Genomic DNA, 19,528 nt, shown 5'->3' with positions numbered 1-19,528 from the left:
GAGTGCACGATAAAAATTTGAAAACACATGGATGGTCTGCATTCTCTGATTGGAACTTTCTGTTATGGTATATTCATTGCCAAAAGTATGATCAAGATGCAGAATGATCTAAAATTTGACGTTTTAAAAAAAACAATTTTTCAAGTAACCATTTCCCCAACAAAAAAAGTTCAAAAGTTTAAAAAATATGTTTATTACTCAAATTCTTGTATTTTCTACGAGACATGCACGAAAAAATTACATAGTGAAACTATAAAAAAAGGTGCTTTGGTTGGACAATTCTATTGGACCTCTATTGACAATTCTTTCAGTATTCTCACTGAATTCCCGGATGAGGCTGATAAGGAAGTTATATGAGTCGAGGAGGAACTCGAAATTATACATTCAAACATCAAATATCTCGAACCAAAAAATCGTAAATGGTACTGAAAAACTATGTTTCATGATCTTATGTATGAAGAAAAAAATCTGTTGAAACCTGCTTCTGAATTTAAATCCTACTCGTACACTGTATTGGCTTTTCAGATTTTTATGTCGCGCCGTGCAATAAGTCGAGTTTATCGCACGCTGCGCTCCGCGCAGCCTGCTCAAAACTCGAATTGTGCACGACTTGACATAAAATATTATAGAGCACTCGGTAATAAATTTCGTTTTCAATGAATGTGTAGTTTACAGGCCGAGCCGAAGGCGAGGTCTGTACACACATTCGTTGAAAACGAAATTTGTGCCCTTGTACTCTAATGTACTATTTTTCACCACTACTCTAGTGGAAAATACAAAAACTCTAGTGAAACTTATATTTTTGTGGAATTTTCACCCGAAATATTGACGCTTTTACCAAACTTAATGCATTTTTCACTAGAATTTTGTCAAAAATTCTTTTAACTAAAAATTGCTTATCAAAATTCCGGGGCAATTTGTAGTACAATGGTATCGTATGTACGATATTTTTGTAAAATTTCAGGTAAAAACATTGAAATTTGTTGTAGACTTTTCGCAAAAATTCACAATAAGCCGCATCTAGTTTTTAGCATTCATTGCATCTTGATTAGAAAGAAGAAGCAATATTGCTAATTGAAAATATAATGTTAACTTGGGTTACTTATTAGCGTAAACTCACCCAAACGAACAACCCGTGACGTAGCCTCAACCCCGAGTAGTACAGTGATCAGAAAGATTGCTGGAATATTCGTCGCCATCCTGTCTGGTTCCTCTACACTCCACTAGTGATCAACTCAACACCGGCATGAGTGTAAACCTGCAAAACAATAGCAAGAATGTGTGAAAAATAAACCCCGTAATACGGTTTATTAACTTTCTATTTACTCAGAAGTGTTTCCAAACTTCTTTTTAATTTCATTTTTGCGAAAAAGAGTTTCGCGTTTCTTTCGCGCTGAGTGGAGTCCCCTTTCGCTCTTTGGCAATCCTCCAAGTGCCGAAAATGCACTCTTGAAGTTTTAGGGTTAGCGTTGAAATATTCGAGGGCAGTTGGATGTTTCGAGGCTCGATCCCTTCTGGTGGCTCAGGGGAAGGGATCATGAATTTCAAAGAGAGAACATGGAGATACACTCCACCGTGTTTACAATCGCCGTAGAATACAAAAATAGATGTTGTTGAGAGGGGAACACATTTAATTCTACCATCTTTGTGTTAAGTGCATTCCAGAGTGGAAAATTTTGTTTGTTATATACCTTTGTCAACTCGATTGATGAGTATGCCTATTTGTCGTGATTTTTTTCAGACGAGTGCAAAAGAGGTTTTCTGTTCTAGTTAGCGGTTGAGGTGTAAGTGCCTACCACTTTTGAACGCACATTCCATTATATGTCTTGGTTTTTATTATCTTTATCAGGATTCCAACATCTGGAATCGTTCACACGTAAATCTAGCTGTAACCGAGAGATGGGTTAAGAATATATGAAATCATTTTCTTGACATGAAAAAATGTTTGAAAATCTTTTTTGTAGTCCATAACATTTTCTACAAAATCAATTTTTTTTTTACGGCCTCGGAGTCCCTTTTTGGATCCCATTCGGCACTCTATCCAACCCTATGCATGCGGCTGTGGATTCTACACTGTACCGCATTCGCACTCCTATAGAACATAGAAGTAGCATGGAGAAACCACAGGAAACCAATGCCGGTACAGGCGGTTCCTCTATTAGCAACCTCCCGCTCGTCGGGGCCTTCCGTTGAAAAATTCGGTTCCACGGGGAATCGAACTCACACCTTTCGCACACTAGACTTGCGTTTAATCCACTCGGCCACCGACGTCGGTACAAAATTATTTTTACAATGAATCTTTGTAAACTTCTTTAGTCTCAAAATATTTAACAAATGAGTGAATAATGTACTCTGCATTTGAGGAAATTTTTTTAAAGCACTCGACTAGTGAATTGATAAAATTGTTCAGATGACTAATGTTTTTACAACTCTCGATTCGATCAAACTTGGAAGCTTCCAGTTTCAGGCATTAAAATCTCTTGCATGGATTCTAAAAGAAAACAGACCACATGTCATATTGAGGATAAAAGTCGGGAAAAGTGTCGGCTTCTTTTAAATTCCCAGCACCTGTTGTATCCCATTTTTCAGGGCTTTAGTGGTTTGATGGGAGTCGTTGTTGTCATCATTTCAAGAATTTTATGCAGATGCCTTCGACATAAACGCAATAATGTTTTTCATTACTCTTCGATTCAATAATTGACAAAATCTTGATTGTTATTTGAAAAAAGTACAAGTTTTGAATTGGAGGACCATCCAAATGGCCGGAATAATCTAATCCTAATTCCTTGTCCCTCGGGAAGAACGAGAATACAAGGGAAAGGGCCACACGGAGAAGATCGACTAATTCGACGTTCAGGTAGATCAGGTCGAGAATTCCATAACTCTCCCTAACATCAATAATCATCTGTAATTTCGAGGTTTGTACACGCAGACACTTAATTGCACGTTTCTTCGCCATAGTTTAGTGGCTCGAAAAGGAATTGTGTTGTGTGTTTGGAGTGGATGCTGATTGGGAATTTATGTTGGATGTAGCGGGAGGGATCATAATGCATTATGCAATTCTTCGTACTATGGACGTGCGTACACGGAAGAGCTGCTGTTTCCGGTTCGACTCGCAATTACGCCTACTGCGTTGAATTTATTCACACGTGGATTATTGCCAATTTCAAAGCTTTCAAGGCTTTTGGATAATCATTACATCTATCTCGTTCTGAATATCCGTTATTAACAAGATGTGTAACGCATTTTGTCGTCAATTTGATTGAGAATTAATTATATGAATGACTATTATTAATATTTCTTTATGAAAAATGCTATTCAATTAAGTGATTATTCAATTTCATTTGGCTTATTGGTCTAAGTGATAACAATATCTTAATCTGTGTGAAACAAATTCAATGTGAACAGCAACGAATAAATGATTTTGAACAACTTCTCCAATCCTTTCTACAGAAGTGGGTTTTTATTTTAACAGGCAATAACTCAAGATCGGCGATGTAAAATTGAACGATTTTTTCTCGTTTTATGCGAGTCATTCGAATCGTACAATTTAATCAGATGATATTGATAATTTAAGAAGGTTCATTTTACCTCACCTTTTATTAGATAGGAACAAAATTTCAAAGGTCATCCGAACATGTGTTCCCTTCCATAAATTATGAGTGATTGGTTTGTTTTTTTTTCTCTAGTTTACGACTTCAACGATATTTTTTACAAGCTGGCCAATGTCGGGGGATGTCATGAGGAGCCGATTGAGAGCAACTTCAGGATCTAGCTCTAAATTACTGTTTTATAGCTCCAATAGACCACATGGCTGCGCCGGTGCACCTCAAACACATCGAAATTGGAATCCTTTGAACCCATCGTCCTGTTCTGTTCGCCTTCAAAGGATAGTCCATAATAAAATGACATGAACAAGCAGCACCGACGATACCCCAAGCATATAGAACGCGGTTGTAACGTGTTCCCTCTTATATTTTTCCGTTTACTTGGAAACTCAAGTCGACACTTTCATGTGTTAACATGCTCGTAAAATCATCAAGCCATTTTTTATTCCACAGAATTTCAATTAATTCCGTTTTCTCGTTAGGGGCCTAAACTTAACGATAATTACGTGAAAGTCATTTCAATTCCCAACGGAATCGGACGGATTATTTGACCACGGAGAGTTTTTTTAGATAAGGAGAGAAAGAATTCTTTTCTAGACAGAAATTTCAACTTTGAAGAAAATTTCTCTCTAGAACAATTTGAAACTCGATCTTCAGATAAAATTTAGAACTTGATGAAAAAGCCTGATTTAATATTTAAATCAGGCAATACAATCATTTCATTAAAGTATTTTTATAACTGATAATGCAACATTTTTAAAATACAGACAGATTTCATAATTTTCTGCTTAGATCAATACACTGATAGAAGAATTCGGTTAATGTTACCTAATGAATTCAGTTGAATGTTTTTTTCTGATCCGCTTGTATTAAAGATATCCAAGTATCTTTTACAGTTTGGTACAGACCACACTATAGATTCAACTATATTCAATCATTAAATTTGTCAATCAAATTGCGTGGGAAAAATTTGAAAAAAATCATGAATATTCAGTATCATTCAAGTATCACTTTGCACAGAATTATTATTTTTTATACATTCGTTGTTTATAAATGAATAATTAAAATTGCTTAAACTTTCGGAAACCTTCTTTTTTTAGGCATGAAATCGATTTATGGTAAAATTCTGAATATGAATAAATTTGTTAGGATTCCGAACAAATGATTTTTATGGTAGAAACTTGATTGTTTATAAATTATTGATAGAAAAGGCTCATATTTTTCAAAAATTGCAACTTCTTAATTATTTTATCAATCTTCCTCCAAAAGTAAATTTTCTAAAATTTCTTTAGATTTTTATAATGTTTTCTAACAGTTCAATATCAAGTTTCAAATTCAGACCTGCAAAGTTTAAATAATAAAATCTTTGCAAAATGTCCTGAAACTTAGGGTCAAATGGGGCTCAAAGGAAAGCTATGAGCCTCGACTACAAAAGTAGAAAAGCATTTCACTGGAGAAAAAATAGCCAAAGTACTTGGATATCCTCAAATACATATTCGTTGGAGTTAACTGTAAATCTTGTTGATTCAATAAAATCTAATTTCCTACACAGTTGTAGGAACACAACGGTTTTGTTGACGCAAGCGGGTATTCGGTAATAGTTACCGAATCTCGATTGATAGAACACGCCATCTAGTTCATATCGACAGTTCAAAATCATCGCCTATAACGGTTTTCATTTACATGTCGCAGAGACGCTGATTATATTATATCCGGTTACTATTTTTATCAGAATAATGTAAATTTGAAAGTAAATTAATAAAAAATGAAGGATTTCTCAATGTGTGTTGATTTGATTGCTTTGTGTGGATTATTTTTCAACAGCCATAATCTTAAAGAATATGTTTCATGTGCTGGAATTTAATCCCTCTAAATAGCTCGTGTCTTGGTACGATACTATATATAGTCTACGTTTATTTTTAATATTATTAAAAATGGTGCTCACTATCAAATCATAGTTAATCATGAACGAACAACTCATTTTTCACATCAATTGACCATTCAGTAACTATTACCGAATGGTCCATTTGGATGAACAAGCCACCGCTCAACTTAATCGTTCGGTAACTATTAACGAATATTCAGTTGTTCTAATTCAACAGCACCATTCGGTAACAGTTCAAACATTTGAAGTTAATTGGAAAAGCTTCAAAATGAGCGCAGTTGAACTCAGTTAATTCAATTTTTAGAGCCATTATGACAAAATCAAATGTTTTTTTTCAATCTACAATTACTCGAAAACGTTATTTTTTTTTAATCTGAAATTTTAGGGGCAACTTCAGGACATAACTATCGATATTTTTTATCGAAGACAGAGAAAAAAGTGGATTAGCTTTAGAGACTAGTTTCTAGATTTTAGAAACTCCTATTCTTAAGCTTTATCCTTGGTGGGATCATAAAAAGTAACCAATGTAGGGATTGTTTTTAAGAACTAATATATTCTAAAATATTCTAAAATATTTTCTAAAACCAATGCTGAATTTTTCTTAATTTGAGAAAATTTGCAGATTAAACTAAAAAATTGCGGCCGAGGTATTTTAACAATGTTCAAGCGATGACGGAATGTAGGAGGTGAGGCGGAGGGGAATCTATTGTATTTCTGCAGAAAACCAATCCCTGAACACGAAAATTCGGTTGTCTTCAATTAAATAATACGACCATATTTAGATTCTTCTGTAGTCAACTAATATTTTTTATAACTATTTAATTTTTTTTCTACATCGTACATGCATCAAAAAATTTTTATATGCAATTTTAATAATAAATGGAAAATAATTAATTCGTGTAAAAAAAGTGGCAACGTCGGCTCAACGCCAGTTGTTTTTCCTCACAGTTGGTCGGCCTGCCACACACTATGGAGGATTCTCGCTGTGCTTAGTCACACGCATAAACACATGTAAATTGTTTCCATCGATATACATTTATACAAAAAATTCATCACCCACGTCGTTATAATTTACTATCGACGAGCAAAATATAATAGTAAATGAGTTCCAGGATCTCTGTGTGAAGTGAGGACTCACGAATGATACCCACATGAGTGACAGTGCCAAGTGTTGTCTCTGTATTCGGCTTAACCTCAAACAGAGATTACTGCAGAAACAATGGTTTCTGTCAAGGGGAAGCATGTTAAAAAGCAAAAATTTCATGAAGTCTATTGATATCTGTTATCGGGGAAATTATCTTCGAATATCATGATGTCCACAACAATCCTTTATTCATCTTTGTATTTACTGCGTTTACCCCTACCCGATTGACAATTGTTACGTTGTCGCAACTCGCAGCTGCGCACGCAGAAATTCGGATTTTTAGTGGTTTTTTGTCAATTTTGGCTAGAAGACGAATTCAACCGATGTTTTTCCCTACTAGAATTTACGTACGGCATTCGGATTCCACCGGATTCGGCGCGAGTTTCGGTTTTTGTTAGGCATGCCGGATAAGGTCTGCCTAATCGGGGCCTTATGAGAACCTGACACGGCATACCCCATCCGCATGTCTAACAACATACGAGGCTCGCGCCGAATTCGGTGGTGGTTAGGTTCAGTATGTAGTACGTAAATAAGCATTGCTGAAAGGCCCAAATAACTATATGTATAAATAAATATTTCATAGATACTAAACATCAACATAAATGTGACATGGATTCGGCAATCTGGTGGGGGCCTAATCATGGCCTGATTCGGCAAGGTCAATATATTCTGGATATGTTGAATATGTCGAACATGTGAATTTTCCGAAAATGCGATGATTTAGATTGAATTTTTCATGACATATACGAAAAAGACTATAATTATAAGACATCGTACCGAATTTGTAAGAAAATTCAATTGGATTTCTATCCAATTTTCAATGAGTTTTCCACCGATTTCTATCGAAAATTCCCACAGCTTAGGAAGATACTCTATAGCAAAATGGAATTCAGTTTTTCTATACAATATATTTTATTGAAATATTTTCTATAGGAATTTCCCAGCTCAAATTTTCCAACTTCGTCTGTTAGATTTTTTCAATTAAAAGAGAAGATAAATCAAGTAGAAAACACTTGAAAAATTCATGTCGACGGATTTCTAAAGAAAACAATGGAGAAAGTTGTATAGAAAAATGAAGTTCTACTGTTTCTTTTCCATAAACGTGTTGCTCTTGAACATTTTCTGTAAAAAAAAAGTGAAGTGCATCTCTGCGACATCCATCGGCAGGGGGGGGGGAGAGGATGGATTCATAATTATTGTTATCAGGTTGAATCATGCCAATGTTTGAAAAAAATGACAGTATGATGCATATGAATCCTGTGATTTATATACCCGAGTGGAAATTGCTTCACGATCAGAACTTGATCAGGTTTTTGTAAGGTCCGACTGATCCGGTGATTCCTGGTGAGAACCTGACCAAGTTCTGATTCAGCAGATCGGATCTGAAAAACTACAGGCGGGTTCAGATCAAGTTCTGTTCAAGTAGACATGATCAGATGATGCCTGATGAGAACCTGGCCAAGTTCTGATCCAGCAGATCGGATCCAAAAAACTACAGGCGGATTCAGATCAAGTTCTGATCAGGTAGACATGGTCAGATGATGCCTGTTGAGAACCTGACCAAGTTTTGATCCAGTAGATCGGATCCGAAAAACTGCAGGATGATTCAGATCAAGTTCTGATCAGGTAGGCACGATCTCACCCTGAGGTCGGCTGCCTGACCTTAATTTGAGCAAATTCGGATTTGATGTCTTTGATCGGCATTTGAACGGGGTCAATTGAAGAGAAAATGATCAGATTCTGATCCGGGCCACCTGACATTAATTTTAATAAGTTTTTTGGATAATTTAATCAACTATTATTATACTATTCAAATTGTTTTATCAACCATTATCAATAATTATTTTCAATCTTTAAAAAGGATCATTATACTATAATTAAACTAAATTAAATTAAATTAAATTAAGTTAATTTAATGAATTTAATTTAATCAATCAATTTAATTAACAGCCAGCCCTTCTCAAATGTACAGAAGGGAGGGATGATGATGCCGTAAATACGTAATAGAGGAGTATCACACTTACACATAAATGATCTTGAAAAAAATATTCAAATGTCTATTCATTTATTAGTGTTATTATTATTATCATTATTGTTATTCATTAATGAAATGAATAAAAATTTAATTGAACATATTTTATCTCTGAGAATACACACGCACATCCGTGAGATCAGGAATAATCATAAATTCAACGAATACCCCGATACAAATCATATAGGCAATGTACAGTTTACTCAATAGTAGTAGCGCGATAGCGTAGTGGTTAGGGCATAGGATTAGTAATCATAGGATCCTCGGTTCGATCCCCAGCATCGGTAAAAAAATAATAAGCTTTTTCAGAGGTAATAACAGTAGAAATTCATTAAGAGAGGCAGCCTACGATGAAAGAATTGAATTATCTTTTGTTTTGGATTAATTATCATTGATAATTGGTATTGATACTGACAGACAGGTCATCCGGTTTTCATACAGTTGACTTGATCAAGTTCGGATCCATTCATCCTGATCAAATCCGGATTGGTCAGGTCTAACCTGATCCTGACGTGACCACTGATCCTAACCTGATCAGTGGTCAGGTCTAATCCAAACTTGATCAAGACCTGACCGGAATTTCTACTCGGGTAGACAGTACGAATTGTGCAATATACGAATTGCGCGGTAGGCTAGTCGGCTAAGGCGTAGGCTTAGTAATCTGTAGGTCCCGGGTTTGAAACCAGTCGTGTGCGGAATATTTTAGGTTTAAAAAAATGGGTTTTTCAGTGATAAATGCGTTCAGGGGTCAAGACTAATCAATAATAAATGATTAAATCAATTTTAACAACGGACCGGTGTCAGTTGAAAGTTTTGGGAATTATNTTTTAATAAGTTTTTTGGATAATTTAATCAACTATTATTATACTATTCAAATTGTTTTATCAACCATTATCAATAATTATTTTCAATCTTTAAAAAGGATCATTATACTATAATTAAACTAAATTAAATTAAATTAAATTAAGTTAATTTAATGAATTTAATTTAATCAATCAATTTAATTAACAGCCAGCCCTTCTCAAATGTACAGAAGGGAGGGATGATGATGCCGTAAATACGTAATAGAGGAGTATCACACTTACACATAAATGATCTTGAAAAAAATATTCAAATGTCTATTCATTTATTAGTGTTATTATTATTATCATTATTGTTATTCATTAATGAAATGAATAAAAATTTAATTGAACATATTTTATCTCTGAGAATACACACGCACATCCGTGAGATCAGGAATAATCATAAATTCAACGAATACCCCGATACAAATCATATAGGCAATGTACAGTTTACTCAATAGTAGTAGCGCGATAGCGTAGTGGTTAGGGCATAGGATTAGTAATCATAGGATCCTCGGTTCGATCCCCAGCATCGGTAAAAAAATAATAAGCTTTTTCAGAGGTAATAACAGTAGAAATTCATTAAGAGAGGCAGCCTACGATGAAAGAATTGAATTATCTTTTGTTTTGGATTAATTATCATTGATAATTGGTATTGATACTGACAGACAGGTCATCCGGTTTTCATACAGTTGACTTGATCAAGTTCGGATCCATTCATCCTGATCAAATCCGGATTGGTCAGGTCTAACCTGATCCTGACGTGACCACTGATCCTAACCTGATCAGTGGTCAGGTCTAATCCAAACTTGATCAAGACCTGACCGGAATTTCTACTCGGGTAGACAGTACGAATTGTGCAATATACGAATTGCGCGGTAGGCTAGTCGGCTAAGGCGTAGGCTTAGTAATCTGTAGGTCCCGGGTTTGAAACCAGTCGTGTGCGGAATATTTTAGGTTTAAAAAAATGGGTTTTTCAGTGATAAATGCGTTCAGGGGTCAAGACTAATCAATAATAAATGATTAAATCAATTTTAACAACGGACCGGTGTCAGTTGAAAGTTTTGGGAATTATTTCGAAAGTGAACATTGAATTATCAATAATCAATAGAAAAATACAAATTAGATCAATTATAATTTTAATTGACTTCCATAAATCGGCTAGCATGTGGCAATCCTGATCCGGCCCGGATCATGAAAACGTGTAACGTTTTTTATCCGGGCCGGACTCGGTCGGTTCACCACATTAGCACCGAACGTTAGGCTCGGCATACCGGATCAGGGCCGAAAGGTTTGCCGAGTGAAATTTCTAGTAGGGTTTTGTTTGTAGAAAATGTGTTCCTTAATATGTCACACGTGGACGAAGTTTCGTGACATCGACTGCATTTTGACATTCAGTCTATGCATTTTTCCACATTCCCCATAAGAACATGGGTTAAATTCCGTTTTTAAAAATAATTTATTCCATTCGAACCATTAATCTCAGCAATCCGAAACTGCACATAGAGCATCGAAATATATCGAAGAATGTACTTAAAAATTTTGACAAAATTGGTTGCATTTTTTACTTCGCTTGAGCATCGTTGAAGAGCGTAAGTGGGGGTAAGAGGAGGGGACTTAGCAAAGAGGGGAAGGGAGGGGCTTGTCAATTGAGAATTCACAACCAAAAAAATTGAGACGGTGAGTTTTTGAAAAATATCTCCGAAACTAAGGAAGACAGCGAATTTTCATTGAAAAATTAGGGGGGGGGGTGCGTTATACATCGAGAATTCAATACTTGCCTCTCCCCCTTAATTTTTCAATAAAAATTCGCCATTTCCCTTAGTTTCGGAGGTATTTTTAAAAAACCCCAACGATAACCCACCTTTTTATAAAACACTCCTCTTGCCAAAACCTCCCTCTTTGCAAAACCTCCCTCTTTACAGCCCCCTCCGGATACCACTACCTCCCTGAATATCACTACCCCTCTTTGCAAAATTCCCCGTCAAAAGTGAAAAAAAATTTCTAGATTATAGAAAATTTTATTTAAAAAATTGAGTATATTTGCGTTTAAAATTAATCCCAATTTTGATCATTAATTTCAAAAGATTTTTTTCTAAAACTTGGAAAAAAGTTTCTAGATTTTACAAAACTGAAGATTAGAAATCATGATTTCTAAAATTTAGAAACTTTTTCCTAAAGCTAATCCACTTTTTTTCTCTGTGAAGGGCAATAATTATTTTGCAGTCGTTCTTCATTATACGAGTGATTTTTTTTCAAGAATTTAGGGACAAATTGGTTTGAATCATACCGAAAAATCGACCTGAATCGAACCGAATAGTCAGTCTGAATCACGTCGAAAAATCGACTTAAATCAGACCGATATTCCGGTTTGCATCTGTCCGAATCCGACTTCATTCATGACGTCAATTCGATATGAAACAAGTCGATTCCCGACACGATTCAGTCCGACTTGATTCTGACCGATTTTTTTATCTCATTTAGACCGACTTTTTTTTGGGTGTAGTCGCATGAGTGAGTTGCGACCAATATACACTAACTGTAAGGGGATGTCGCGAACAGCTGACAGAGTAGGATGGGGATGAGAATGGGAAAGTAATGGATCAATAGTTACTATTGCCTTGAACTCGTTATGAAATGGGAAAATTCGAAGAATAAGAAAATGAAGAAAAAAATCACTTTTTCCGAGGTGAAGAATTCCACACCTCTGAAATTCTCAGGTGCAGAGTACTCCACAACCTCCACACTACAGTCGCCGCCCCTGAGCATGATAATCTCAAAATAATCATCATTCTGCAATCATAAAACTGAACCATTTTTTCCAGAAAAAATCTGTACTCCGTTTAGCTCTCAGAAGACCTCATTTTTTATTATCACAATTACATGAAAATGTGTTCTTAATTGGAGACATGCTCCGATGAAAAATATAGTAGATTTACGGCATATAGATCCCGCCCAGATAAAGACGATAATTAAGTAGGCAAGTGGAACTTAATGTAACGGTTCGATGTTAATTGCTTGAACTGGATAATGGAACAATCGAAGGCGGATATTCAACATCGTTCCAGTGTAACGTCAATAGGTAGACGTCGCGCATATTCGCAACGGAAAAACTAAAAGATTTCAATCAAACATTGTATTAATTAGTTCAGTGTCGCAACAGAAATAGGACTTTGTATAGTTCATTTTATCTCGTACTCCAGTTTGAGATAAAGCAATTTTCACAATTAGAATGCGACCCATTACATATCGAATGATGTAAAAAAGAGAACAAAAAGGTTTGAACCGTATCGAGTTAGTGTTACGAGTTATACCTCCTCGTAACATACATAAAGTAGAAAAGGGAAAAGTGAAGCGGCAAGTAATATAAGACGAAGAGCTCCAGTCATTTCCCACGTTTCGTTTGACAGATATTCTGGAACTTTTTAGGACATTCCTTAGGAATTTGGATGATGAAGATCACGTGCGTGAAACTAGGATGATTATGGGTCCATGGAATTAGTCAGGTTGACGGGATTCAATGTCTGGCACCGCCTCTTCATCCCCATACGTTATTTTTTTTTCCTCCTCAGGAAATACTAAAAGGGGGAGAGATTATGTAGTTCCTAGGTGGGCCCTAGTCCATTGGAAGACCAAATAAACGAAATGGAGAAACTCACTCCTTTCTCAAAAACCGAAGGATTTTCAACGCTAGAATTTGTTCTTTTGTTATTTTTTCCTCGTTTCGAAGGATTTGTTTTCGAAACCACGGGTCTCGTATGTTCTTGACATGTATGAGGGGAGAGGTGCATACAGAGACGCAATATTTCATGCAGTGGGCCCCACGGTCCTATTGGGTCCCACCCACGAGTCCAGATAATTGTAAACGTTCGAGACGCAGCGGAATGGAGAAAAATGAGGGAGCTTGTAGAATAAAAAAATTTATAAAAAGAATAAAAATCATTGAGAAGCATCCATCGTGCTAATTATCCTGCATTCTGATGGGCGGGCGGAGATTTTCCTATGCCACATCTGCTGTAAGAGAAAAATGGAGGTAAAAAAAATTGAGGGAGCTCTGCGAGGAAGTTTGACCCTGAAAGTGCAATACGTATAGTGGAACACTCTTAACTCTCAAGGGGTTTCTCCTGAAAAGTCAAAATAATGAAACAAAAATGGAAAATTCACGAAAGAAAATTCTGAGTATATTGCATCATTAAGAATTCTTGAACTTTTTTTTCAGATCTCTGTCTCAAGAAAAAAAAAATGAAATTTGGATGTTTTTGTAACCCTTCCAGCTATAACCTCCGAGTCACCCCACTCTCAATTAGGGAAATTTCCATGGCACCCAAAAAAATAATGAACTATTGAAGAAAAACTACTGCTTGGTAAATTAAATCTTTCTTGAGAACACGTATAGGTTTCAAATTTTTTTCAGATTTCACAAGAAAATTATTTGAACAAATGATTCAGAAAATTATGAATTTCACGCGCAGTCGCGGGGTTCGAATGTCCGTGAGCATCATGGGAAAGGTATGGGTTGGACCACGGAACTGAGAGAGAGAAAATACTCGACAGGTTTACCAACTCGAGACGCATTTTAATGTTATTTCAATAATTAGAAAAACATCCAATAAAAATTATTTGATACCCGTAGGTGATGAGAAGAAAATCAATCAATCTGATGAATAAAATCAATATTCAAAAATGTTCAATTGCACACTTAAATAGTTACTTGAAAATTGGAAAATTTCGTGCTCAGCGATTGAATCAGAGTTCGAGAACAATGAGACTCCCCATTCGCGTTTCATCCTCCTGTGATCTACAGGCGAAACACCTTAAGTGGTCGCAGCTCTGGGCCAAACGTAGTTGGTCGCGCTGCGAGAGAATCCCCGCCCCGTGTATTTTACGATTTCGAGAAAAAAAATTTGAACAAAATAAATTTATTCCACATTCACAGGTAATTTTGAACTTTCAATCAATAGAAAATGGGGCTTTGGAAGCGAAATAGTTGTCAGATACCTGAGTGAAATTCCGCTCGAGCCACCTGAAATCGAATCAGAAATGGATCCGTCTGCAATCAGGTTCGACTGATCAGGTAAAACCTAATCAAAACCTGGTGAAAAACTGATCCAGTGTTTCTGAGGTCAGGTAGCTTGAAATCATTTTGATCAGATTCGGATCTGGTCACCCTGATTTCAATTTGAGCAAAGTATCCTGAGATGAATCTGATCAGATTTAGATTTGATCACCCTCATCTCAATGTGAGTAGGGCATCCTGAAATAAACAATATCAGATTGGGATTTGATCACAATCTGAGCACGGCGTCAGTCGCTTGAAGGATCAGATGTCTTAAGGGTCAAATGTAACAAGGATCAAGTGTCTTAAGGTTCACAAGAGTCAGATGTTTAAAGGACCCGAAGTCGTATGGGTCAAATGTCTCAAGAGTCGGACGTGTCAAGAGTCGAATGACGTCAGGGGCAGACATTTAAAGGGTCAAGCGTCTCAAGGGTCTAACATTACAAGACTCAAATATCTTGTTTGAACGGTCAGGCAATATAACGGTCAGATGTTTCGAAGATCAAATATTTTAAAGGTCAGACGTATCAAGGGTCAAATGTCTTAAATGTCAGACTTCATAAGGGTCAGATCATCATAAGGGTCAGCTGTTTCAAGACTCAAAAGTCTTAAGCATCATAAATCATAAGGGTCAAATATAAAAGCAAAGATACGCGGAAGGGGAAACCGATACTGGAAGGGAAAGGGGGAGGGGAATGCTGGATAAATTCACCCCTATTATCAGAAGTCTATGTAGAAATTGTTTATTGTCAGCAATAGTGGAGGAATAATATTTGGAGATGATACATGCAAACGAGTGTCATATTGACAATACGCGATCCACAATGTAAGATTAGCGTGGTATATAATAATACCTAGTGCTTAGGTAATCGTAGTGTAATAATCGTAGGATCCCGGGTTCAAAACCAGTCGTGGGCGGAATAATTTACCATCACAAAATTTGCTTTTTCTGTGATAAATGCGTTGTGGGGAGACCAATAACGTCACAAATGATCGTAAATATTTTTTTAAATTGAATCATCAATTTTTGTTAATGAATAGTAGTAATGAAACTGGACCCGTTCCTCCGATCAGGATCCATGGGGCTTGATCAGGTTTGGGTCCGCCAGACCTGATCAAATTTGGATTTAAAAGGACATTACACATTTGATCAGGACCTGATCAATTCACATCATCACAGCCTAATCCTACGTCAGGGCTCACCTGATGAAATCTTGATCTGGACCTGATCAAAATTTCCACTTGGGTAATCCAAGAACTTGATTTGAATAAGTGCAAAATTATGAAATTTTGAGGTTAAATATGGCCAAAATCCCTTTCATTTTATCGCCAATTTTTGGCGAAAATTTCAGATTTTTAAGAAATTAGCTTTTTCAGCAATTAATGATTGAAAAAAAAAACGTTTTCTCGTATAAACCCCGTCAAACTGAAGATTATGCTATTTATGACATCTTATTTTAAAGGGTTTTCCATGTCCTGTGTCCTGTATCCTGTGTTTTAGTGTGCCAAAGAGCAATTTGATAGCTTGAAACCCCGCAGAAGTATTGAGGCTAATTTGGGAAAAAAATTTGTTGAACTAACCTAAAAACTAAAAACTAGCCATTTTCTAAACGTCCCAACTCCTTTAATTATTAATATTTTTCAATTTTTCTTATTTCAAAATTTTTGTCTAATCGTTATCTTTTCAGAAAAAAATTGAAACGAAAATCCCCAGCATCGACTGCTTTGGCCTGCTGATTTGGCGTCGATCTGCTTATGTGGAAATTTTAATCTGTGCAATTCTTTTGAAATGAAAAATTTATTATCTATAGCAACCAATGAAAGAATTTCATGGGAAACCTGCCACATTTACTAAACATTTTATAGAATTTCTGTAGACAATTCTATCCGTTTTCAGCTGAACCCATTGAAGATTTCCACAGCTCTTCTCCGATTTTTTTTCTCAGTAGAAATGTCTAATAAAAAAAATTGTACAATTGTACATTTTTGTGTCAGGGTAACTAAATAGGGTCTAAAAAGTAAGAATATGCGAAATTTAGATGATGTCTGTATGTATGTATGTATCCATGTATGTATGTATGTATGTGTACTTTTTTTCAATTTTTTTATCCGCAATTTTCTTTATAGGAGCTCGATGAAATTTCATGAATTTTTCCATGGATATAGACGTTAATAGGCTCTATTCATCGACATCAATTACAGTTGAATGATTCATAGAGCTTGTGAAATATTGGTATTTTTTCTAAAATCGATTGTTTGACGCTTAGTCCAAGAATTGTTATCAGAATGAAATGAATCATGGCTTAAAAAATTTGTATTGATAGCCACTTGATTCTATCAGAATATAATGCAGATCGCATCTATCACTATTGAGCTACAGCATATAGTTTGTGAGATTTTTATTTTTATTTTTTTCATGGTAAACTGGAAAAATTAACAGTCATATCAATGAAATCATGGTTCAAAAAGATTGTTTTGATGCTTTCTCGATGAAGTCCAAAGATGATGAAAACAGCGTAACTATTTATTAAGTTGCATAGTAGCAATATGAAGCTTTAGATCACATGGAGGTCATAAGGGGTTCATATATGGGTTATATGGGGTCATATAAAAGTTGTACGGGGTAATATGGGGGTTATATGAGGGCATTTGGAAGTTATCTGAGGTCACATGGTGGCATAATGGGCTCATATGGGATGATACAGGGTCATATGGGGTTCATATGGGGTCCTATGAGGATCGCATGGGGTTATATGGGGGTAACCGGACTCATATGTAGGTCATATGTGGCAATATGAGGGTCATATGGGCTCATATGGGGTTATTACTTATATGAAGTGATGTGGGTTTATATGAGGTTTATATAGGGATTGTATGAGATCATATTGGAGTGATATGGGATTATATGGGGGTCACACGAGGTCATATGGGGGTCACATTGGGTCATATGTGCTCACATGGGGTTATATGGAGGTCATATGGGGTCATATAGAGTCGTATATAGGCGTTAAATGAGAGTCATATGGAGTCATATGATGTTACGGGGTCATACAAGGATCGCATCAGCTCATACAAGAGTCATATGGGGATCATATGGGATTATATACCCGAGCAGAATTTTTTTTTTATCGTTATTTTACATCGCTTCGACCCGGTTAGGGTATAGTACGATGATGCTCAAGACTTTAACCCCTCAAGTACGGGGTCCATATGTCATATAGACCCATGCGAAAATATGTGACTCTTTTAAAAAATAAATAACTCCAAAAAAATGACATATAATGCCATCGGACTAACGCTATTAGAAAGCTGAATAGTGTAGCTTCAATTACATTTTCGTTTTATAATTTTTCATCCATCAGAAGTTATTGAATCGTGGTAATATTGAGCCGACGTTAGACTTAGTAACAGAAGGGCCCCGTCCGTGAGGGGTTAAATGGTTAGACCGCACCATTCTTCCCGGCCGGAATTTGAACTCCAAACCTTTCGCATGTGAGGCAACGAACTTACCCACTGCGCCAAGCCACCGGGGAAGAGTAGAAATTTCGTCGGTTTATCATCGGTTACCGATGAGATGCAACCGACATGGTCACCGGTTCCACATAAGTTTCGATCTACAAGGAACTCATGAAAACGTCACGCACTTACATCACAAGTCACAAGTAGGTTGTAACCCATCAAAAACTCACGTGATTAGTTATTAACCTCATTATTATTAACAAGTTGTCAATTATTAATAACTCATTAATTACCATGGGAAAGCATGCCCAATGATAAGAATCGACTTAGACGCGCAGAAAAATAAGAAAAAAAAATCACATTATCGGTGAGTGGTCGCCCATCCAATTCCGAACCTAACTCGATGTTACTTAAGATTGTCGCGAAAGAGTCATAGTTGAAATTTTCCACGCTTTGGGCTGGTATCCCGCTAAACGAAGAACCCGTGTTAAAACACAAACTTTTGTTGATGTACAGTTCGACTTGGCTAACGCATACATGAATGTACTATACATGAATACGTGCGCATACAGCTAACGCCGAACAGTGTCGATCGTGGCAACCACACGCAGTGTATCTCTCTCTTCGTGTGTCTCTCTTTGTGTGACTCCTAACCTGCTAGAATTCGTGGTTTATGTTAGTGAGTGTTATAAAATCATTGGGAAAAATATCGAATCGGCTGAGGCACAAAGGGAGGTTTGTGAAAGCACATGTATTGAATAAACAGCGAAATTTTGCTTCGAAGATGGTGCGTGCCAAAGAAAACCAAAAACTTCAAGACACTGCTGCAAATACAAGTCAGGTTGAACGAGAGAGTGAAAAAATGAATATTTGCTCAGGAAGGAGAATTGTTAAGCTTTCAGTCCTTGGCGAACATTTAAAATGTCGTTGTTGTAAAGAAATACTATCATTAGAAAATGTTGACAATGAAAAATGAATGGGACTGAATTCCATCCTCTTCTGGAATCCATTCTCTGGAAATTAGTGGTAATTTCCATGAAGCACTATTTGATGTTGAACTTTTAGAAACATTGTCAGAGAAATTAATAACCAAGGAACAATTATTCCTTTCAAAAAAGTCGTACTTGGAGTGTATCCTATCGGAAATTACCAAAGAAAAAGCATTGACATTATTACCTTCATTAATGGTTTTAAAAAGCAATGTATCTGGCAACATGTTAAAAAAATTGCCAACTCTGGTATCTCATTTGACATGTTGTTGACAGCGAGTAAACAAACAGGAGGATTGATGCAATTATTATCAGAACGAAATGACATGAACAAACCCGGAGTTACGAAAACTAAAAAAGTTATTGATAAAATTATTTCCTTTTTTGAGAGTCGTGAGTCAAATAATACATGACTGTCTATTATTTTATTATACTACTAGGGGGCTTCGCCCCCTGCTCGCTTCGCTCCGCAACCCCGAAGGGGGCTTCGCCCCCCCCGCTCGCTTCGCTCGC

The 19,528-nt window shown here is 36.3% G+C and overlaps 1 protein-coding gene across 2 annotated transcripts in view; it reads right to left on the bottom strand.

Annotated features, from left to right (window-relative positions):
• The window catches only part of LOC114841524 (fibroblast growth factor receptor 3-like), a gene marked incomplete at its 3' end in the record, with an annotated part of 65,570 nt that overhangs the window by 19,998 nt on the left and 26,044 nt on the right, over positions 1-19,528 (bottom strand). For both annotated transcript variants that reach the window (XM_029126538.1, XM_029126539.1), the window contains 1 exon segment: positions 1,121-1,258. In XM_029126538.1, the coding sequence (XP_028982371.1) occupies positions 1,121-1,199 (79 nt within the window).

This window comes from Diachasma alloeum, unplaced genomic scaffold (assembly GCF_001412515.2).
Source record: "Diachasma alloeum isolate Michigan unplaced genomic scaffold, Dall2.0 Dall_scaffold_00675, whole genome shotgun sequence".
Lineage (NCBI taxonomy): Eukaryota > Metazoa > Arthropoda > Insecta > Hymenoptera > Braconidae > Diachasma > Diachasma alloeum.
The sequence above is the reverse complement of the archived record's forward strand: the minus strand, read 5'-3'. Positions and strand labels throughout refer to the sequence as shown.